Source organism: Rhineura floridana, chromosome 8, assembly GCF_030035675.1.
Source record: "Rhineura floridana isolate rRhiFlo1 chromosome 8, rRhiFlo1.hap2, whole genome shotgun sequence".
NCBI classification, from domain to species: domain Eukaryota; kingdom Metazoa; phylum Chordata; class Lepidosauria; order Squamata; family Rhineuridae; genus Rhineura; species Rhineura floridana.
In genome coordinates this window covers 1,665,115-1,688,291 of record NC_084487.1, presented here as the reverse complement: position 1 = coordinate 1,688,291, position 23,177 = coordinate 1,665,115, and the positions used below count along the sequence as shown (strand labels likewise).

General features: G+C 47.5%; 1 protein-coding gene across 5 annotated transcripts in view; it reads left to right on the top strand.

Annotated features, from left to right (window-relative positions):
• The window catches only part of SHANK3 (SH3 and multiple ankyrin repeat domains 3), a 445,396-nt gene that overhangs the window by 383,698 nt on the left and 38,521 nt on the right, over nt 1–23,177 (top strand). For all 5 annotated transcript variants that reach the window (XR_009764300.1, XM_061637962.1, XM_061637959.1 and 2 more), the window contains 2 exons: nt 6,678–6,805; nt 8,041–8,134. Coding sequence is in view for 4 of the 5 variants with exons in the window: in XM_061637962.1 (XP_061493946.1) it covers nt 6,678–6,805; nt 8,041–8,134 (222 nt within the window). In the remaining variant the exon portion in view is untranslated. The remainder of the gene's footprint in view (nt 1–6,677; nt 6,806–8,040; nt 8,135–23,177) is intronic.

Here is a 23,177-nt window from a genome sequence, read left to right as displayed (position 1 = left end):
TGCACTTGGCTGACTGTCTCTTCTCCTAAAGATACAGGATCAGTCTCAGGCCATGGACCTGGCAACCCTAGTGGAGATGCAGGTAGGGGCCAGGGGAAGACTTAAGAAAAGGGAAGGGATGCCAAGAGGAAGCTGGAAGGAGAACAGGCAAATGTGCCCAAACAAGCAGCACCAAGATGTTTACTGGCAGTTTCCAGCAGGAAGTGGTGGGTGTGCCAAACAGTCTCCACCAAGGGGGTGAAGGTGCCTGAGATGTGGTGGGGGAGAGGAAACCCTTCGAATCCACGTCTTGCTCAGAAGAGGCTTGCAGCTGTACTGTCCCAGCATTTGGCTTGGCTTTCTTTTGGGTGGTGGCGGCTGCTTTTTTAAAGCCAACTGCAGCCAGTCTCCAGCCCAGACAGACCAGTGCCCAAAGGACCCTGGAAGGAGGGTGCATGGCTGGAAGCAGCAACAGGGAGTGGCAATGCCACTCACGACAAACAGGTGCTCTGCTTGAGGGGGAAGCTACGTGATGTGCCAGCGTCCTGATGGACTTCAGTAGCTGTTTAGACAAGCAGGTGTGGGAGGTGTGGACAGCCCCCCCCCTCGGACTGGCATTTTGGATTTTTTGGCAGGTGCATTCTGCAACTTGTCACTGATGCAATAATGATGCATTAGTAGTGGGTTTATACAGTACAGGACTGTACACACATCATTCTTCTGCAGTGCCTTCCCAGTGTTATCACATTATTGCGTAATGGCCTAGCTTGCAAGCACGGATGACCTCTGATTGCTTCAAGTACAAAGACAGGTCTGACCCCTGGATCCAGTTGCTTTACTAAGGAACTCTCTAGCTAGTTCCTCCATCCCAGATCTCCCCTCCCCCGCCACCCAGGCCACCATTTACTGAGTTCCTTCTTCCTCTCTATTCCAGTCCAGACCATTTTTGTCAATTTTTATCCCAGTGTGGTGTGGTGTAGTGGTTAAGGTGTTGGACTACAACCTGGGAGACCAGGGTTCGAATCCCCACATAGCCATGAAGCTCACTGGGTGACCTTGGGCCAGTCACTGCCTCTCAGCCTCATGAAAACCCTATTTGTAGGGTCGCCATAAGTCGGGATCGACTTGAAGGCAGTACATTTACATTTATCCCCTTTTACTGTCTCCATCCAACTTGGGGTGTCATTGTGAGCAGCTCCCTAGATCTTTGTCTTCTCACCCAGTCCCTTGCCTTGCTATTCCAGACAAGAATATGCACATGTTAAAACTAGGCCTACCATGAGATGAGCCTCTAGGTGATGAACAGGGCTAAGTGAAACATGCAGTATATTACATAATCTTGACCTCCAATACAGAACATACATATGCCCATTTTGGTTCCATATTTCTGGGTTGTACCTCATGCTAGCTCTACTCAGAGTAGACCCATTGAAATTAACAGACATGACTAACTTAGGCTCATTAATTTCAATGCGTTTATTCTAGTAAAACTTAGTTTGAGACAATCCTCTGTCTGTACCCTGATCTTAGCATATTTCCTGCTGAGATCTGTATCTTAAGCATATTTGCTACTGAAGACCTACTTTCATCAACTCTGCATTTAAAAATCTTGCCCAGACATAAGCCTTTCTGTGTCGAGATGTCACTTCAGCTTCTGTAGTCCTTAGCTGTTGCTAGCTAAGACTCTGTGTTAGTCTCATGATTTTGAGTATGCTTGATTTTCCCTATACTTAACCAGAAGATGAATTATCAGCTCTGTGCTTGTGTGTGTGTGTGTTGTATTACTCCTATAATGTAACAAGCCTCTAAGCAATGAATTGTTATTGTTATGTGCCTTCAAGTCGATTTCGACTTATGGCGACCCTATGAATCAGTGACTTCCAACAGCATGTGTCACGAACCACCCTGTTCAGATCTTGTAAGTTCAGGTCTGTGGCTTCCTTTATGGAATCAATCCATCTCTTGTTCGGCCTTCCTCTTTTTCTACTCCCTTCTGTTTTTCCCAGCATTATTGTCTTTTCTAGTGAATCGTGTCTTGTCATGATGTGTCCAAAGTATGACAACCTCAGTTTCATCATTTTACCTTCTAGTGACAGTTCTGCTTTAATTTGTTCTAACACCCAATATAAAACATAAAATACAAATAATTCAAAATAACACAGCCAATCAATAAGTAAAAAACAAGTGTCAATACTGGCACAATCATATAAAAACTAAAAACCTAAATTCAAGCTAAAAGTAGTCACCATAAGATTAAATACAGACTAAAATTAAAGATGTTGAAATAACATTAAGATGTTAAAATGCCTGGGAGAATAGGAAAGTCTTTGCCTGATGTGGAAAATACATTAAAGTAGGTACAGGCGAGTGTTTTGAGAGAGAGCATTCCACAGACAGAGCCAACACTGAGAAGGCCCTCTCAGTCTCTCTCTCTCATTGCCACCTTCCGTGCTAGTCTTCAGAGGAGGGCCCTCAAAGATGATCTTAGGGCATGGGTAGGTACACGCAGGATGTGCCATTAGGTACTGCAGTCCCAAGCCGCGTATTTCTGTCTTTGTTTATTATTTGATTTATATCCCGTCCTTCCTCCCAGCAGGAGCATAGGGCTTTGCAGGTGAAAACCAGCACTTTGAATTTGGCCTGGAAACAGATCAGAAGCCTGTGGTGGCAGGAAAGGACCAGCGTAATATATTCAAAACTTCTGGTCTCACTCCTGAAGTTTCTGGACCGTCTTCAGAGACAGCCCCACAGCATGGACCGTGGAAGCCAGGCTGTTGGCATCAGTGTAGTTGGGACACCAGCCTAAGCAAATGAATATTCTTCTTATTGTTATATATTTTTATATCCCCACCTGTCCTCTAAGGACCTCGAGGGATGTACGTGGTTTCCTCCATTTTGTTGTCACAACAGCCCTGTGAGGTAAGGTAGGATGAAATATCTATCACTTATATTTAAGTCTGAGTTAGGGTCAGAACTAGAGCAGGATGAGACATTCTGACTGCCCCAAGAGGTTATGGAGCACAGTCGAGGACAACCTTTGTTCACTTGGCACCCTCCAGATATTTTGGAGTACAACTCCCATCAGCCCCAGCCAGCACAGCCATTTTAGCAAGCACTCATGTTGCTGGCCACACCCTGGACCTTGTTTTCTGTGTGGAGGGGGATTATGGTGATCATGGTGTGGAGGAACTTTCTGTAGTTCCGTTGTCATGGACAGATCACTACCTGGTTGGGTTTAGACTCACTGGGACTCAGAACCTCTGCAGGGGTGGAGGACCGATTAGGATGATCCGCCCCAGGAGGCTGATGGATCCGGATGGTTTCCTGATGGCTCTTGGGGATTTTCCTGTCACCTCGGCAGGCGATTCTGTCGAAGCTCTGGTTGACCTCTGGAATGGGGAAATGGCCAGGGCAGTGGACACAATTGCTCCTGAGCGTCCCCTCTCACGAAGTGGACCCAGCCCAGCCCCCTGGTTTACCAAGGAGCTGGCGGTGATGAAACGAATGAGACGGAGACTAGAGCGACGTTGGCGGGAGACTCGGAGCGAGTCTGATCGAACACGGGCTAGAGCCTATTTGAAGGCCTACTCCGTGGCAGTACGGGCAGCAAAGAAAGCATTCTTTTCTGCCACTATTGTGTCTGCAGGGAGCCGTCCAGCAGAGCTGTTTCGAGTGGTCAGAGGCCTTTTACATCTTGGCTCCTGTAGAGATAATATAGACCATTCAACAGACCGCTGCCAAGAATTTGCACGGCACTTTGCAGATAAAATCACTCAGATTCGTTCCGACTTGGATGCTATAGTTGATACAGTCTCAGTGGATGTAACTTTGGCTCCTGCCTGTCCAATAATAATGGATTCTTTTCAATTTGTACAGCCTGAGGATGTGGACAGGATCCTTGGAGAGGTGAGAGCCACCACATGTCTTCTAGACCCCTGCCCTTCCTGGCTCATTAAATGTGCCAGAGAGGGACTGGCTGAGTGGGTGAAGGGAGTGATCAATGCCTCCTTACAATAAGGCAGAGTTCCAGTTTGCCTAAAGGAGGCAGTTGTAAGGCCTTTGTTGAAAAAGCCCTCCCTGGATCCCCCCATAATGGATAATTACCGGCCAGTGTCCAATATCCCATTTTTGGGCAAGGTAATAGAGCGTGTGGTGGCCTCCCAGCTCCAGGGATTCCTGGATGAAACAGAGTATCTAGATCCATTTCAGTCTGGTTTCAGGCCTGGTTATGGGACGGAGACGGCTTTGGTCGCCTTGGTGGACGACCCACGTAGAGAACTGGACAGGGGGAGTGTGTCCTTGTTGGTTCTGCTGGACCTCTCAGCGGCTTTCGATACCATCGACCATGGTATCCTTCTGGGCCGCCTTGCTGGGATGGGACTTGGGGGCACTGTTTTACAGTGGCTTCGTTCCTTCCTGAAGGGACGAACCCAGAAAGTGGTGCTGGGGGATTCCTGTTCGACTCCTTGGCCGTTGGCCTGTGGAGTCCCTCAGGGTTCAGTTTTGTCCCCCATGTTATTTAACATTTACATGAAACCGCTGGGAGAGGTTGTCCAGGGGTTTGGGGTTCGGTGCCATCAGTATGCTGATGACACCCAACTCTACTTCTCCTTTCCACCTAACTCCAAGGAAGCTGTCTTGGTTTTAAACCGGTGTCTGTCTTCAGTGGTGGACTGGATGAGGGCGAACAAATTGAAGCTTAATCCAGACAAGACAGAGGTGCTCCTGGTCAGTCGAAAGGCAAATCAGGGAATAGGGATTCAGCCTGTGCTGGATGGGGTTACACTCCCCCTGAAGACGCAGGTTCGCAGTTTGGGTGTGCTCCTGGACTCAGCTTTAAATTTGGAGGCCCAGGTTTCTGCGGTGGCCAGGAGTGCTTTTGCACAATTAAGATTAGTGCGCCAACTGCGCCCGTTCCTTTAGCCGTCTGATCTGGCCACGGTGACACATGCCTTAGTTACATCCTGCTTAGATTACTATAACGTGCTCTACGTGGGGCTGCCTCTGAAGACTGTTTGGAAACTTCAGTTGGTGCAATGAGCTGCAGCCAGAATGTTAACTGGGGCTGGTTACAGGGACAATACAACTCCCCTGTTACAAAAGCTCCACTGGTTGCCAGTCTGTTTCCGGACACAATTCAAAGTGCTGGTGATGACCTATAAAGCCCTATATGGCTTAGGTCCAGGCTATCTGTCAGACCGTATCTCCCTATATGAGCCTGCCCGGGCCCTGAGATCCTCAGGAGAGGCCCTTCTCTCGATACCTACGTCCTCACAAGCACGACTAGTGGGGACGCGAGATAGGGCCTTTTCGGTGGCTGCCCCAAGGCTTTGGAACTCCCTTCCTAGGGAAGCAAGAATGGCCCCCTCCTTGCAGTCCTTCCGTCGGCAAGCAAAGACTTTTTTCTTCCAACAAGACTTTGGAAGTGAAAGCTGTTAAGGACAGGTCTTGAAGGGTGCTGCATTGCTGTTGCCTGACTGTATTATTTTAAACTGAGTTTGAATTATTTTAACTGTATGTATGAATGGTTTTAATACTGTAAATTGTTTAATTTGATTTTAATCTAGACTTTTGTATGTTTTTAATTATATGTGTGCTTTTATCTGGAAGCCGCCGTGAGTTCCAGTTTTGGAAAAAGGGCGGGGTAAAAAGAATGATAATAAATAAATAAATATAAATAAATACAAATTACCAAAGCCCATGCCCCCCTCGCCAGCTCCCTCATCTCCATCCTGGCCTTCCAGGCTGGGCTGGTAGGAGTTGCAGTCCAGGACATCTAGAGGGCACCATGTTGCTGAAAACTGGCCTAGGAAGTGTGCCTAGAATCCGTTGCCACGTTGCTGAGGATGTTGGGCTGTGCCTCTTGGATGGATCACAAACTGCTTCGTTAGCACCCCTAAAAAATCTCGCCACCAACTTAGTTCATCCCTGTGGGAAGGGATGAGTGAAGAGGCCCCACATTGCCAAATGTGGCTCTCACAGAATGTCCAAGACCCAGACTGGCTGATTTAGGAGGTTCACATGGGACCAGGCTGAAGACTGGTCTGTATTGATCCCACAGATCAAGGGAGCTGGACCAGTGAATGGTTTTTTTAAAGTGGCGCAGAACTCCTTCTCTCTCTCACACAAAAAGAGTGTGTGTGTGTGTGTGTGTGTGTGTGTGTGCATGCGTGTGTATGTGTGTGTTGTAAGGAACAGAAGATAATGTCCAGGTAGTGTTGACTGTGGTCCTTTAGGTGTGGGCATGATTTGGGAGAAGCTCCGCTTTGACATAGATGACACGGCTGCTCAGCTCTGACAAGCCTCCCCGTCTCTTCAGACAAATTACGAAGCCCTTTGGACCTCTCTGCAGCTCAGTGCAGCAATGTCAGGGGTGGAGGTTGGAGGACTGGTGTGCACATCCCCGTGCCTCTTACAGGCCTAGAACTTGGTAACATCTGAAGAAGAGGGCTTGCATCGTCTTGCATTCTGGTGGTGCTGCGTTCATCCTCCAAGGAGCTGTAGGGTCATGCAGTGGGTGCTTTCCTCTGCAAGATGAAGGAAGTCACACATCACTTGCTAGGGGCCATCAGAAGGCCACAAACCTCCTTGCCAGCACCCCCTCCCCACTTTTGCAGTACACTCAGCTCATCCCGTGTCAGGTGTTTGGTTTTGGAGCCCAGGCCTGGCTCACTAGAACGGTGTCTCTGACTTTGCAGAGAAGTTGGATGAGATCCTGGCAGCTGCCGAGCCCTCGCTGAGAGCAGACATTGTGGAAGCAGATTCCAGGGCAGCCACTGTGAAGCAGAGACCGACCAGCCGGCGAATCACTCCTGCGGAGATCAGTGTGAGAGACATGGGAGGGCTTCGGGGGGGGGGGCATGCAAGGCCACAAGTTAGGGAGAAGCTTGGGAGAGGGGAGGAGTATCTTGGGGGCAGCAAACCAGAGATCTCAGGGTGTGGCCTGATTCACCTGAATATTTTGCCTTGGTTGAAAAGAAAATACTAGTCGACTTGACAATGCAGGTTGCAGGTGTTCAGAGCATTTTTTAAATAGTTGAAACACTTGTCAAGATCACAGGACATCACCCTCCAAAATTTCCAAAGCGAAGGTAATTAGATGGACATGTGTTGAAACATCCTCAAGATAGATAGCCGTGGAAACGGCCAGTTCAAGTTGACATCAGCCTGGGAAAAGGGGATCTTTGTGGCTGCTGTGAGATGAGCTCAAGTGTTTCATCATTTGGTGGGATTAAGTTGGATGCTGGCTGGGTTTGCGCTTTGGGTTTGGATGAGACTTGATGTGCCAAAGGCTTTTCAAGGCGGAGTGGGAGAGGCCCCATCCGAGTCAGAAGGCAAGCTCTGTGCCACCCCTCCCTTTTCTTTTGATTTTGTAAAATGAGGAGAGCGCATTCCGTGGCATGGTAAACAGACAAGCAAACTGTGTTTACTGTGGCACTCACTAGCAGGAGGGAAAATCACTAGCTGCTATCAGCTGCCCAGCTACCTTGGCCCAGTATTGACACCCAGAGCCAGTAGTAAGCACACTAAACTAGGATTCCCAAATATTGTTCCTTCCAAGGTGGGATTTCTGTCTCATCAGTTCTAGGAAGGCAGCAACGCCACAAGTGAGGTTTCTGCTTTTGCAACAGTGTGTTTCCTCTGCCATCTTGACAAGGAGGTACCAGCAGGGTTTGGTCTCACCATCAAAACAGATAGCAGGTTTTTGACGTAGGGGTGATGGGGGTGAGGGAGATCCACGTGGCTTCATCTCATGGTAGCTGCGCCCCAGCTGGATGCAAGGCAAGCCCCACCTGAGCACTGCATTTCTGAGTTTAGAGCAGGACCCGGGCATCTTCACCGGAGCATTAATGACTGCTCTAAGAAAGAAAGAGAGAGGCCCTCCCTTAAAACATTTAGTGGCCTCGGTTGCATTCTGCATCACTTTTTTGTAAGGGAGGGATGTCTCCCCTCAAGGCCCTTCTTTCTCAAGAACGGGTGGAACCCCAGGCCCCAGAGGCGCACAGGCGTTCCTGTCAATGATTGAGTGGAAGAGTCACTCTTCTCCTGTCTCTTTTCTAGTCACTGTTTGAGCGGCAGGGGATGGCAGCACACGCTGGGCCAGAGAAACCCCACATTTCCCTACGCAAAGGAATCCCACGGACAAAATCTGTAGGTAAGTGTGACATCTCCCCTGTTGCCCATGGCTCAACTGGCTCTCAGGAGCATTGCCCCACAGCGTCCAGGGGCTGATAGGCTCCTTTCCGGCTTTCAGCAGCACTGTGCTCTTGCCTGGGAGGGCAGGTCCTGGAGCTGTGGTCATGTCTCTGACTTGCTTGGCTAGAGGAGAGAGAGGCTGGGTGCGCGTGGGGTGGGGCACTGTGCATGGAAACCTCTGACCAGTGGAGGCTGGTCTATTGGGGCTACAGCCCTCTCAATGAGAAAGTCAAGCCATTTTAAGGAGTGGTCAGTAAACTAGCCTCAAAGCATGTTTGATTTCTTCATTGGCCAGACTGGGCCCTATTTATTGTAGGGTGTTGGGAGGGGAGAGGGGAGTCTTGGTGGCCACGGCCCCTAAAAATGTTTGGCTGGCATCATAAGGGTGTGTGTGTGTGTAAGTAATCTGATTTCTTCATGGGCCAAACTGGGCCTTTTCATTGTCAGAATGAGGGGAAGAGGAGATTTTTGGTGGCAATATGTGGCTGGCATCATAAGTGTGTGCACGTGTGTGGAGAGAATCTGCTTTTTATTTTCATGGGCTGGACCGGAACTGGACCTTTTTATTGTCAGGCTGGGAGGAAGAGGAGATTCTTGGTGGCAACTACTGCAAGAATGGACTGGGCTGGACTGGACCTTTTAAATTTATTTTTATTTATTTAAACTATCTGAAAAATTAATACGGGCTTGTGCAGGATAATTAAACCCCATAGGGATAAGAGCAAGAATTTATTATAATTATTTTAATCAAAACAAAAAGCGGAGGAGTACTGTGAAGAAGACGAGATGCTTATTTTCTTCCTGAACCCAGGACCGTGTCCTTCGTGATGGGGGCTGAGGAGACGAGAGCAGGGGAGGACTCGGCAGCACAGGCACCCTGGCATTGGTAACCCAATTAGCAGGGCAGGTGTGGGGCTGTGCCACACTTCCAGCCTCACTTCCACTTTGAGTGGAGAGGCGGAACCGGCATAGACGTGGCTGATCAAAAGGAGAAGGAATTCGAGTTAGACAAATCCCTGCTTTTATAAAACCAAGACACTTAAATATAGTTTTTGTGACTGTCTGAGTCCCCACAAGTGGGATACTGGAGGAACTTGTGGAGCGTCCTGCCCCAGTATTCAGAACAGATCGTATGGTGCAAAAGACTCCCTTTTCTAAGATTTTGGCTTCTTGCGTTTCCCCACCTGCCATAGCTTTTTCTTTGAGCAATAGGAGCTTACAGTTTACAGTATTGGTTTTATTTTTTAAAAAAGAAACTCTGGATATCTTTAGGCAATAACTATTATCCATGATACTTAAATACACTGCTCCAGGTCAGAGAGGTTCTTTCTGCATTCCAGGAAATAAGCCAGGCAAAGCTTGAATAAAACATAATAATCCTGAACATAATATTTGCTGTTTTCTCCATAGAAGTGACACATAGTCTTACATATGTAATGGTTAACTATACTATGGGTATGATTTAGGTGTAGTAACTCAGTCATCCTATTATTTTTACTTAGAAGTAAGCTTCACTGTGTTCATTTAAGTGGGTGTGGAATTGGACCCTCACCTTCCAGGGCCTAGTCCAACACTCTAACCCTTACATTTATACAGTTACAAATACTCATTTTAAGTTGTTTTAAAAATATATTATCAAGTTGCCCAAATGTGTGTTTTCTTTTCTTTTTGCTCTTCGCTTGAATTCTTTGTATGGTTTATGGTTTGCATTGGGAGAAAGCGGTGCTCTTGTACCTTCAACAGCTGTGTGGCAGGCTGAAATTAAAAGTGCATTTGGATGAACTTGAGCTGAACGTTTTTGTTCCTTTTTCAAATGAATTTTCCAAGCACTGTTGGTTACTAACACGATTTTCTTCACCTTATTCAGAAGTAAGTAAATCCCACTGTATTCTGTGGGGCTTACTTATGAGAGCAAGCACAAGACAAAAGCCTTTTGTAGTGCCTACTAAATGTGAGTTCCCAGCAACTCACTCACTTTGTGTGTGTGCGTTTTTAAAACGGGATTGCGAAAGCATTACTGAATGAGCAGAGATCTAGTTTTCTGCTCACTGCTGAGGAGGTATGACTTAACTATGTGTACATTCATGAGAGCAAGCATAGAGCTGCAACTCTGTTAGGTGCTAAGTATTACTAAAACTGCAATGTTTGAGTGTCCACTATTTCTTTGCAAAGGAGAAGGATAGGGAAAGAACCAGGACAGGTGGAGGCCACACAACTTTACCCCCATCAGAGAAGCAGCTGTGAGAGCAGGGATCCCTTCTGAACCAAAGTAAGACACTTTACAGTTTAGTTAGGTGCTCTATGCAAAACTGGAATGCTTAAGTATCTGCAGGATGTTTGCAAGGGAGGAGGGTGGGGAGAAAACCGAAACTTGGCCACTCCCCTTCAGCAGCAGTACCAGCTCTAGTGGGCGCCAGCTGTCACTGCCTCTGGTGATTGTGTTGCTGGCACATGCCAAGCCTTCCCCCGCTGCTGTCGCCTCTTTGGCCTCTTGCCATACCCATCACTGGCAAGCAGCCTCCGGAAGGCTGCCCAGCAGAGAATGCAGCCCTCGGGGTTGCAGAAGGTTCCCACTCCTGCTCTGGGAATAGCACTGATTGCATTAGAGTGAGCCCTGCGGGATCTGTCACCTGGAAGGCCTTGCTGAACAGACTAGTTCCCTTCAGTGCAGCAGCGCTGAGGCCAGCTGAGGCCCAATTCATTTATTATTTTATTTATTTATTGTATTTATTGTATTTATATACTGCCCCATAGCCAAAGCTCTTTGGGCGGTTTACAGTACCTAAAAACACTAAAAGCACATATACAAATTTAAAACACATCTTTTAAAAACAATTTAAAACACAATTTAAAAATTTAAAACAATTTAAAAACACATGCTAAAATGCCTGGGAGAAAAGGAAAGTCTTGACCTGGTGCCGAAAAGATGACAGGCGCACCTCGTCATATCTGCAGTGTGGCTGCCTCTAGAACGGCAGCAGTGCCCCCGTCCCCTCCCACCGCCCAGCACAGCCCACTGTGGCAAGCCGTTCAGAGGCAGAGCTTTCAGCCACATTGACCTGATGGGATGGGATGGAGTTGCTGCATCAGCCAAGCACAGATCCTTGCTTCATGCTAGGAGCATAGCGCATGCAGTTGCACCCACCCTGTTGATATCCAAATGGACAGACACACAGAGCTGAAACTGGGGGTGATGGTCAAGCCAACAGGACCTTCTATTTAAGCAAAGTGGAAGAAGGTCATGCTCTTTACCTTCTGAAATGTTGTCTTACCCTAAGTATACCCAGTATGATTTCACTGAGAGCCTTTATTAGAAATGCCTCCTGAGAACCCTTCCTCATTTGTAAAGGACTCTGGCATTCCACAGAAGGATAACAAATGATAGGCGCAGTCTCCCTGCCCAATGTTGTTACCCTACCTGTTCTCTCCTTCCCCTTCTGACAAACCTTCTAGTCAAGAGCAAACCTTGGCTGCAGACCGTAGTTAAGGAGCAGAGGGCTTGACCACAGTCCTGGGTTCGGGCGGCACGCTAACTTGGCTGCCGTGCCAGAGCTTGGAAAAGTTACTTTTTTGAACTACAGCTCCCATCAGCCCCAGCCAGCATGGCCACTGGATTGGGCTGATGGGAGTTGTAGTTCAAAAAAGTAACTTTTCCAAGCTCTGCATGCCTCACTGAGCCAAAAAGGCCAGAGAGGAGCATAGTGGACGCAAGCTCCTCTTCAGGAGCCGCGAGGACGTTCATACGGTCCCAGGAAACCATCGCTATGCCCACTGTGCTGCATATGGCTGTGCATTTGCCTTCATTGTCCCAACAGTGTTACATTTTGTGATTCCTTAAAATGTTGCCCTTGTCATTCATTGTTGTGCGTCAGAACTGCAGGGAGGAGGGGAGAGGGGTTGGAAGAGCATCTGGTTTGCACGCAGAACGTCCAGGTTCAATCCCCAGGAAGGACTGGGAGAGAAACCTGGAGAGTGTAGACCAGGAGTGGGTAACTCAGTCTGCTTGAAGGGCCAGATCCTTATCTCCTCCACCCCCTGCAGGCAGACGTTCACAGGTGGGGAAGACCACCCCCTGTCAGTCACCTGATGCCATAATGACTGTCAAAGATCAAAGGAGGTAGCTGTTACCACTGAGCAGCGGTTATAGCAGTCTCTATTGAAGAGGCACTTTTGACACCAATCAACTGATTGGCGTTGGGAGCATGCCTTCAAAGAGGATCCCTGTAATCCGCTGTCGTGATCGGCAGCTACAGAGAGCCCCTCTTGAAGTCTCTGCAAAGGGGAAACATGCTTCTAAAAATGGAGCATTTTTCCCTCTGCAGAGAAAGCAGTTTAGATTCGAAGGGCTTCCTCCAGCCCCAGTGTGGAGCTTCCTAGTGCAGCCGATGCCAGCTGATAGTTGGGGCTACACTTTGAAGCCCCAGCAGTCAGTTGATTGTGGATTGTGCAGGGCTCTTTTCAAACATCAGCTGACTGTTGGTGCTTGCAGAGAGCCCTGTGCTGCACTTTGAAGCCCCGACGACCTGCTGATAGTTAGGGCTTCAAAGCATCTTGCAGACCTCTTTTTGACCAAGCCATGACTTCACCTGTCCCTCATGTGTTTGCTATATTCATCTGTATTGCATTAAGCGATGGTTGTGGTGTGAGTCTTCTTTAATTGTATGTGCACTTCATTATTAACTCAATCTAGCCATTTTTTTGGTCTGCGACTTGGTTATTCCACATCTGATTTCATGCATGGCATCAGGTGTAGGGCAGGTGTGTGTGGCTTGGCCAGAACAGCCTGGTGGGCCAAATGGAGAGGCCTGGTGGGCTGATTGGGCCTCCAGGCCACCTCTGGGGTAGACCAGACTGAGCTCAGTGGACCAATGGCCTGACTCATGCGCTCCTGCGCCTTCCTCCCCAAACCTGGATTAGATATGCTGGACTGATTTTACGTTCTTATGTTTTATTCTAAGCTGGGGTTCCCAAACTGTGGTCTTTGAACCACTCATGGTCTGTGGGCTTTATTCAGGTGGACAGTGGCATGTCAGTATTAAATATTCATATTAATTTTTAATTGTATTTTATTTTATTTCCTATATTTTATTGTATTACAATTTATTTCTATATAAGAAAAAAGCAATAAAATACAATTACAGCATCTAGCACAGCGCATTACAATTGCTTAATGAAAAATCATTAAGTGGTCTGCCAAGACTGAGCAATTTTCAAGTGGTCCACGGGGGGGGGGGGGAGAGAGAGTTTGGGAACCACTGCTTTCAGTCTGGTGTAATAAGAGGACTGGCAAATAGGAGCCACTATCAAAGTGAACAATTCAGGCAAACTTTTTCGCGGTTTTCATAGCGGAGAGCACCACAGTTTGGTCTGTGGCCTGATCGAGCATATGCAAAACAAGGTTGTTGCTGCCCAGTCAGTCCGTTCCAAGCCAAGTTTGAGACATTAGCCACGGAATCAACCTGCTCACTCATGCTGTTCTGACTTCATTTTATTCGCAGGAATAAAATGGTCTCCTCATAACAGCTTGGACGGGAGAGTAGCAAGGCCAATTACAAGGGTCACCTGACTTATCACTAGGGCTCTGATTTGTTTTGGAGTTCAATTTGAGGACAGTTGTATAGAAGAGGCTGGTTTGCACACAGTTCATTGAGCTGCAGAATTAAAGTGATCATTGATGAGACATGAACATTGCGGAAGAAGAGTATGAGCCAGCCCTGTTTGTAGCTTGCAGGGCAGGATGAAAACAGAATGAATTACAAATGAAAATGAAATATTTAAGAGGCTGGAGGAATTCAGGGACGTTTTCCTGGCACAGCCTCAATTAATTCAGTGTACTGTAAAGAAAAGGCACCTTCTGTAGCCTCATCAAATCAATTCACTGACCCACTAAACCAGCCCTTGCCAACCTGGTGCCCTCCAAATGTTTGGATGACAAGTCCCATCAGCGTCAGTCAGATCTTGGCAAAAGGCAGAAGGCGCACAGAGAGAGGCATGGTAGCACACAGCATGGCTGGGATTCATAAGATGGTAGATGCCAGCGCTTGCATGCCATGACGGAGAGTTCCCACTGGAAGACAATCTAGAGCAAGGGTTGCTGGCTGGGGCTAGGGATGGATGAGAATTCTGCTGAATTCATCTTTAGCACTGGATTTTTCAGTGGTTCACATATTCTCCATCTTTGCAGAGCAATCCTGTTTACTGCAAACTTCTGTGGCTTTTCCCCAAGACCAGATTTTTGCCCCTTCAAATTTTTCTCAAACGTATTGTTCTTGTACTCTTTTTACTCACAGCATAGCAGTACCTCTCTGTGTGTGTCTCTCCCTCTCTCTCTCTGCCATCCTTCACCACTCACACAATCCAAACTCTTAAGTGGGAGGAAAAAGCTAAGTCTCACCCACATTGACTCTAGGAAGAGGTGGGGGGCACTGAAAGCTGTATTCCTTTTTTCCGTTCCAAAAGGAAAACAGTCAGTCTCTGCATGCTAATGTGAAAACTGACCAGCCTTAATCACAGTGGAGAAGGAAGCAGGGAAACTGCTTTGCTTTGCTTTATCAATATTTCCTTTCAAAATGTTGATATTCTTTCTTTCAAAATATTTTTATTTATCAACATTTCCTTTCAAAATATCGATATTTTGAAAGAAAATATCAATATTTTGAAAGAAAATATCAATATTTTGAAAGAAAATATCAGTATCAATATTTTTGGAGAGGCGAAAAGTTGGACTGGTAACAGCAGCTGACAGCAGACAAAGAATGAATTCAAATCAATACCATTTGTTAGGTTGACGGGATGCTTTTGAAGCAGCACCAGTTAACGGATCCCATCCCCAGCTGGGGCTGATGGCTTCTGTGTACAGCAGCATCAGGAGGGCACCAGCTTACCAACCCTGACCTTGAGCATCCTTGAAATGAAGGGTCCTGGGGCGTAAATGCCATATCAGATAAATAGAGAACCCTTAATGGCTTTTGGTGACATCTATGAGAGCTGGAGAATGGGGAAGGGCTGTGGCTCAGTGGTAGGACACCCGCCTTGCATGCTGAAGGTCCCAGTTCTGTCCCCAGTGGCATCTCCAGCTAAAGCTGGGAATGTCCCCTGTCTGAAACCTGGAGAGCCACTGCCAGTCAGTGTAGACAATGATGAGCTCTATGGAGTAGTGGCCTGACTCAGTGTAAGGTGGTCTCCTGTGTTCCTCTGAAATATCCCATTCACTCTACGCCTTGAGCTTCTGAAGTTGTGGCGGCAACTCTGTTCCCATTGAGAAAGGAAAGAAGGGCAGTCCTGTGATGCAAGCCGTTTCCGGATGCGTGGAAATGTTCCGGAGGCCGGAACAGCTGACAAATGACTATGAGTCACTCACAGCCCAGCAGCTTCTGAACTCTTCTGCCTCTGCGTGACGCTGAAGCACGCTGACGGGGGAAGGAGAGATCCAAGAATGGCTCACTGTAGTGGAACTCTTCCAGGGGGACCCAGAATTAGAACTTTAAAAGTCAATGAATGCCTCCCCCCAAAAAATGGATCCAGACCAAGAGCTCTGAAAAGGAAGGTGGTTGTAGCATTGTGGGATTTTTGTGCCAGGCTGATCAGTGAGGAGTGAATTGCCCTGGTTCTCAAGGAGTGGGCAGTTCCCACAATAGATGTTGCTCTTTGAGCGGCCAGAATGTGCTTTTTTTGTGTTTGCTGTAACAGGCTGCTGAAGCTACTATTTTAGAATTTAGTTCCGTATTAGTCCATTAAATCCTTGATTCGAATCACCATGCCGCATTTTAGGAAGCTTTTTCAAGATTGTGTCACACAAATTAATCAACCTGTTTGGACCCCAGGAGCACATTTGGAAATCTAAGGAACTGTTGGGGGCACCACAAAACTAGCCACAGTGGCTATGCTCTCCTTCAGAGCCTTTGCATTGCACTTGCCAGGAATCGCGGGTGAGGAGAGTGCTGTTTGCCCTCAGGTCCTGCTTCTGGGCTTCCCATTGGAAGATCGGACTGAATGCTGTGAGAACAGGTTACAAAACCAGGTGGGCCCCCTTTGGTCTGATTCAGCAGCCAGGCTCTTCTGATGTTCTTTTGTTAAAATACCCATTTCACAGACCAAAACACTGGTGATGCTCGGAAATGCTCATCAACCCACCCCTGCCCCGAGCAGCAACCAAAAGGCCTACACACGCGCACGCACAAGTAAAACACAGACAAAGAAAGCAGGCCACCCCCTCAAAAAGTAGGCAGCCCCACCACCACACAACCAGAAAAAGTATTATTGTTGTTGTTGTTGTTGTTGTTATTATTATAGATTTATATCCTGCCCTTCCTCCCAGCAGGAGCCCAGGGTGGCAAACAAAAGCACCAAAAACATTAAAACATCATAAAAACAAAGTTTAAAATACATTAAAACAAAACATCTTCAAAAATGTTTCTTAAAAAAAAAGTTTTCAAAACATCTTCTAAGATTAAAAACATCTTTAAAAGGTTTCAGAACATATTAAAAAGCAATTCCAACACAGACACACACTGGGATAGGTCTCAACTTAAAAGGCTGGTTGAAAGAGAAAGGTCTTCAGTAGGCACCAAAAAGGTAACAGAGATGGTGCCTGTCTAATACTGAAGGGGAGGGAATTCCACAGGGTAGGTGCTGCCACAGTACTAAAGGTCCATTTCCTATGTTGTGCGGAATGGACCTCCTGATAAGATGGTATCTGCAGGAGGCCCTCACCTGCAGAGCGCAGTGATCGACTGCGTATATAAGGGATAAGACGGTCTTTCAGACATCCTGGTCCCAAGCTGCATAGGGCTTTGTACACCATGACTAGAACCTTGAACTTAGCCTGTTAGCAAATGGGCAGCCAGTGCAATTATTTCAGCAGCGGGATGACATGTTGGCGATACCCTGCCCCAGTGAGCAATCTCACCACCGCATTTTGCACCAGCTGCAGCTTCCGGACCAACCTCAAGGACAGCCCCACATACAGTGCATTACAGTAATCCAGCCTGGAGGTTACCAGTGCGTGGGCAACAGTGGTCAGGCTATCCTGGTCCAGAAACGGCTGCAGCTGTCTTACCAGCCGGAGCTGGTGAAAGGCACTCCTAGCCACGGAGGTCACCTGGGTCTCTAGTGACAAAGATGGATCTAGGAGCACCCCCAGACTACGGACCTGCTCTTTCAGAGGGAGTACGATCCCATCCAAAGCAGGCAACTCATCAATTATCCGAACTCGGGAACCACCAACCCACAATGCCTCTGTCTTGCTAGGATTCAGACTCAGTTTATTGGCCCTCATCCACAGCCCATCACTGAGTCCAGGCAGCGGTCCAGGGCTTGCATGGCCTCTCCCAATTCAGATGTTACGGAGAAATAGAGCTTGGTATCGTCAGCATACTGCTGACACCTCGCCCAAAATCTCCTGATGTCTGCTCCCAAGGGCTTCATATAGATGTTAAACAGCATGGGGGACAAGATGGTACCCTGCGGCACCCCACAGCACAACTGCCAGGGGGCCAAAAGACATTCACCCAGTGCTATTCTCTGAGAACAACCTTTGAAATAGGATCAGAACCACTGTAAACAGAGCCTCCAATACCCATCTCACCAAGTCGGCCCAGAAGGATACCATGGTCAATGGTATCAAAAGCCGCTGAGAGATCAAGTAAGAATAACAGGGTCGCACTCCCTCTGTCCTTCTCCCGATAAAGGTCATCCATCAGGGCGACCAAGGCCAATTCAGTCCCATAAGCAGGCCTGAACCCAGACTGGGATGGGTCAAGATAATCTGTTTCATCCAAGAGTACTTGCAGTTGCTGTGCCACAACCCTCTCAATCACCTTCCCTAAAAAGGGGGTATTTGCAACCGGTCGGTAGTTGTAACAAACCAATGGGTCCAGGGTGGGCTTCTTCAGGAGTGGTCGGATCACCGCCTCTTTCAAGGCACCTGGAACCACTCCCTCCTGCAATGATGCATTGACTACACCCTGGATCCACTCGGTCAAAATCCCTCGGCAAGCTTTAATAAGCCAAGAAGGGCAGGGGTTGAGAGGAAACGCTGGCCGCATCAATGCAAGCACCTTGTCTACATCATCAGGCCACATCAACTGAAACTGTTCCCAAGAAGTTGCAGTAGACGTTGCACTGGACAACTCATTGGGGATTACAATAGATGTGGACAGAGCATTAAGACTGCTATGGAGACGAGCAACTTTGTGCTTAAAGTGCCTTGCAAACAATTCACAGTGGGCCTCCGAAGGGTCTAAAACTCCATTTCATGGAGCTGATGTCAACAGACCCCTGACAATATGGAAAAGCTCCACTGGATGGCTACATGAGGATGCGATGAAGGCAGAGAAGTGGGCCTTCTTCGCTGCCCTCACCACCACACAGTAGGCACGGTTATGATGTTTTACTCGTGCCCGATCAGCCTCACAGCACGTCTTTCACCATTTGCGAAAAAGTTCCCAAAAGCTCCCATTTACAAAAATTGGGAGGGGCAGGTGGCCTTGGATAGCACCAAGGGGGTTGTGTAAGGGTGCTGTGGTGCCCACAGGTGCCACATTGGGGGGCCCAGAATTAACCTATAACATGGTAATCATCCCCAGATCGGGGAACAGTTGGAAGTTCATAAAAGTACAGATGGAGAATACGGGTCTTGATGGCTACTAGCCATGATGGCCATGTATTACTTCCAATATCGGAGCCACTGTGCCTCTGAATAACAGTTCATAGAGAACATGAATGAGAGGGAGCTATTATTACACTCCTGTCCCGCTTCTGGACTTCCCAGAAAAGGTATCTGGTTGTTCATTGTAGGACTCTGGACTTCCATCTGATCCAGCATGGCTATCTTGTTCTTATGTGCAAAGTAGCCTTTTAAAAAAAATATATTCTTCTCACTTTATGGCTCTTACAGGTTTGTACACCTGTGGCCATCCTATAGTTGATACAGTGCCTAAGAGTGTTCAGAGAACAAAAAGTCTCTTCATTGTCATAATACCTTCATGTGAACTAGTACCAGCTATGTTTTTTTTTTTAAAGGAGTGTATTCCTCTTGCTGTGAACTCTTTGTTCGCAAAGACATCCCAGTGTGCTTCTGGGAAGAGTGAAGGAGGGCTCCAAGGTCCATGGCCTTCTAAGATGAGTCCTGCTGGGTCAGAACAAGCCAGGTCCATCTTGACCACTCCCATGTACATACTTGCTGGCTCTTTCAAAGAATCCCTTTGCAGAATTCACGGTGGTGGGTCCCTGTCAGCGCCCGTTCTTCTATCTGGGAGAGAAGCGAGGCCAATGGTTCCATAACCCCCTGTATCCTCCCTAGATTCTTCTTTCAATGTTTGGATATATGATTTAGTTTCATATCTTTATTCATCAGCAGTTTCACTTTTGATTTCTTGGAGAACTATTTACGCATCTGGCCTCAGTGACTTGCTAATTAGTTACCTCTTTTTGAGGCAGTTTTGCATGTGCCCTACCTGAAAAAAATTGGTTCTGGTATAAAAGGGTAGAGAAGAGGCATCTGTCAAAAGATATTTAAATTAAGTGCAACCTGCCATTGAACAAGAGAGTGGAACAGGAAGAGCCACAGAGGTGAGAGCCACGCAGTGTCATTTCTGGCTCCGTAATTTCATGAGATCCTCTCACAGTTTGACATAGATCTGTTAGGTATTAAAAGGAACTAATTGCCTCCGATTAGTACCCCGCTATTCAGTTTCATATACTTAATTATATGTTGGACAACACATGGAACAGCATTGTAGTCAGGCATTGTAAATCAGCACGTCTTTTCCCAGGGATTCCCAATGAGTTAATTACTGACAATGGGCAACAATCTGCCAATGACTCACTTAAGAGTTAAGGGCTGGCATTCCAGGAAGCTCCAAGAATCTAATCAGATGGAATCACGAAACACTCAAGAGGCAAGATGAAAACATCAGCAGATCCAGTGGCGGCAGCTGGTGCCCATTGTGACTGGTAGGACAGGGAGATCAAACAGTGGAGCCAGAGCCAATGACAGGTGGAGCCAACTAATTCTAGTTTTGTCCCCATCCTCCTCCCTACAAGGAGAAACACTGGGATGGAAGAGGAAGGCAACAGGCAGCGCCTGGAAAGGGTGTAAGCCAGAAGGCAGGCAAGTTGGGGTGGCTGAGGCCAGACGGGGCTTAGTGGGGCAGTGCCCCATTCACCTTACAGGACTAGCCTCTACTGAACAGGTTCTTCCAGCCAGATGCAGGCATTCTCTGACCAAGCAGTCTTTCCTGATCTGTTCCACTTTGCCCTGTAGATCAATTTGGTCCTCAATTACAAAAATGCAGAATAGGCATAGACTTGAACTTACCTGAGCCCCACACAGCCCATCCATGGTTCCCACTGAAAAATACCAGCCCCCAATGCTTCTTTCCTCAGTGGCTGCCATTGCTCAATGCCCTTCATTAACTGCCACTGCCATTGAACAACACTCACCACTGGTAGCAGTTCCTGCCAGCCGCTCAGCCTCTAAGCCAGAGGGTGTTTTGGCAGCTTCAGCTGTGATGGCCAGGGAGGCTTTGCACAATGGTAGCAATGTGGGTGCTTTGGACCTGAATCTGAGATCATTCTCCTCCTCGGGTCTGTGGGACCATGGAAGTGATGGAGATAGCCCTGTGCTATATTCATTCAATAACAACTGCACTGGGAGATACGTCCTTGGAGGAGGAGGAGGTTGTGGCCCGTCGCGCAGGCAAGAGAGGGGAGATGAGTCTTGCAGAGGTCATCAGCAGTCCTTAAGGAATGAAGAGCAGCTTTCAAGGTCATTAAGTCTGAGTTCAATACACCCTTGCAGTACAAGAAGTCCGTTCCTATGGCTAATAAGTACTACGTATTGGAGCAGCATCTCATGGATCAGTTGAAGATTCCACTTATTGATGCCCCCATTGCTGGTGTGCTGAATCCTTCTTTGAATCCAAAGGACTCAGATGCACAACTTAAAGATACATTGGAAGGTAAGATGGACCTGGGACTCAGACGAATCTATTATGCTAGTGCCTTATCTGTCAGAGCGGCTCCTGCAACCTCAGTTTTCATGACAGCCTCATTGCTTTGGATCGAGGACTTACTGGATGGCCCACAACAAGACTGCTAGAGCCCACAGGTCTCTTTTAAAGATCTCCCATGCTATGGCCTTCATGACTGATGTGTCTATGGATGCAGTACAGTTTTTGGCAACGTCATTGGCAGCAGGTGTTTTCATGCAAAGGTCACTGTGGTTACATCACTGGGAGACAGATATCACAGCTCGATCTAACTTGGCTTCTGAGCCATATGTTGGGGCAAACTCTTTGGGGATATGGCCCTGGCAATGGTCTTAGAATCAAAGGAAAAGAAGAAATAGATGCCTTCAGCTAAGGAGGAAGAGGATAAACGGTCCTTTTGGAGGACCTTTCATCCTTACTCGACCACACAGTCCTCCTTTCAAGGGTCCAGACCAGCTGGAAGAGGACGAGATGATTGGTCCAATCACCTCTTCTGGAATAGGCAGCACACCAGTACCAGAGGACAACAGCGGTACTCAGCCAAGTTTGATTCCAGTGCTCAATCACGAGGCAAAAAGCACCAATTCTGACGTCAGCACACTTCTGGTGGGTGGACATCTGCAACTCTTTTCTCACAGGTGCCAGGGATCTTGTCAGATCATTGGGTGTTGCAGACCTGACACAGGGCTTTTGGCTAGAGTTTCACTCAAACCCACCTCTAAGGTTTCTTTCATCACCACTCTCCTCCAACCTGGAGAAGAGAGTCAGAGTCCAGGAGGCACTTCCACACCTCTTACAGATATTGGCCATAGAGCCTGCCCCTCCCAGAGAGATGTTCTTGGGCATTTACTCAGTTTTCTTTACTATTTCAAAGTAAGATGGCTCCTTCAGAGCGGTGCTAGACCTGAATGAGTACATTAGGTACTGCAAGTTCCATATGGAGATTCTTATGTCCATCAAGGAGGCTCTGAGGCAGGGGGATTCCTCTCGTCAGATCTCAGAGGCCTGTTTACATGTTTCTGTCTTTTGGCCCCACAGACATTAGCTGAGGTTCATGGTAGGAGGACACCACTTTCAGTACATGCCCTTTGGCCTGTTGTGTGCTCCCACAAAGAGCAGGCACAAAAATCATGTTCATCCTGGTAGCATACCTTTGGCTACAGGGGGTACACATTATCTCTATCTAGATGACCTGTTGATTCAATCTCTGTCTCTTCTGAAGGCTTGGGAGGATCTTCAGGTTATGCTGGCATGCCTCAATGATCACAGCTTCCATTCCAAGAGCCAGTAGTGACCTTCTCATTGCATTGTCCACTTGGAGGCATTGACAGACACAGAGATAGGAACCATGTGCTTGTCACCAGACAGAACGGTCAAGATTCAGGCAGCTATTCTGTCGGTGGACCTCGTGAAACTGGTGGCAGTTCTTGATCTGATGATATCTGATGATATTGGTCTGATGATATCCAAGTAACTCCCTGGGGAAAACTCCACAACTGTCCCCTTCAAAGGGCACTGCTACCCTTCCAGAGCAACACAGCAGCCAGACTACATTGTTGGATGCTTCTTTCATGATCGGTCTGTCAGTCCTCGCTCTGGTAAGTTCAGAAGTCCAGTCTTCAGAGAGGTGTTCCTCTATGAGATCTGTTGTGACAATTTAGAGGATTCAGAGACCTAAAGTCAGGCCAGAAAGGGTTGTGGCCTCCCACACGTCTTCTTACTCTCCTCTAGCTGTGTCCATTGTAGCCATCAGACTGCCGATGGTCCATGCAGTGTCATTTCATGTGGCTCCTTCAGAGAGGATGACCAGGGTGCAATCCACATGGAAGCCTCTGTTGTTTGCAAGGCATAGGTCTAGTGGCCTTTGTTGCAGATGCATTTATCATCATCATCACATCATAATCATATTTCTATCCCATACTTCCTCGCAAAAGAAGCCCAGGGCAGCAAACAAAGGACAAAACACTAACAACAACGTCTTAAAAAATCTCAAAAACAAGCATCTTAAAA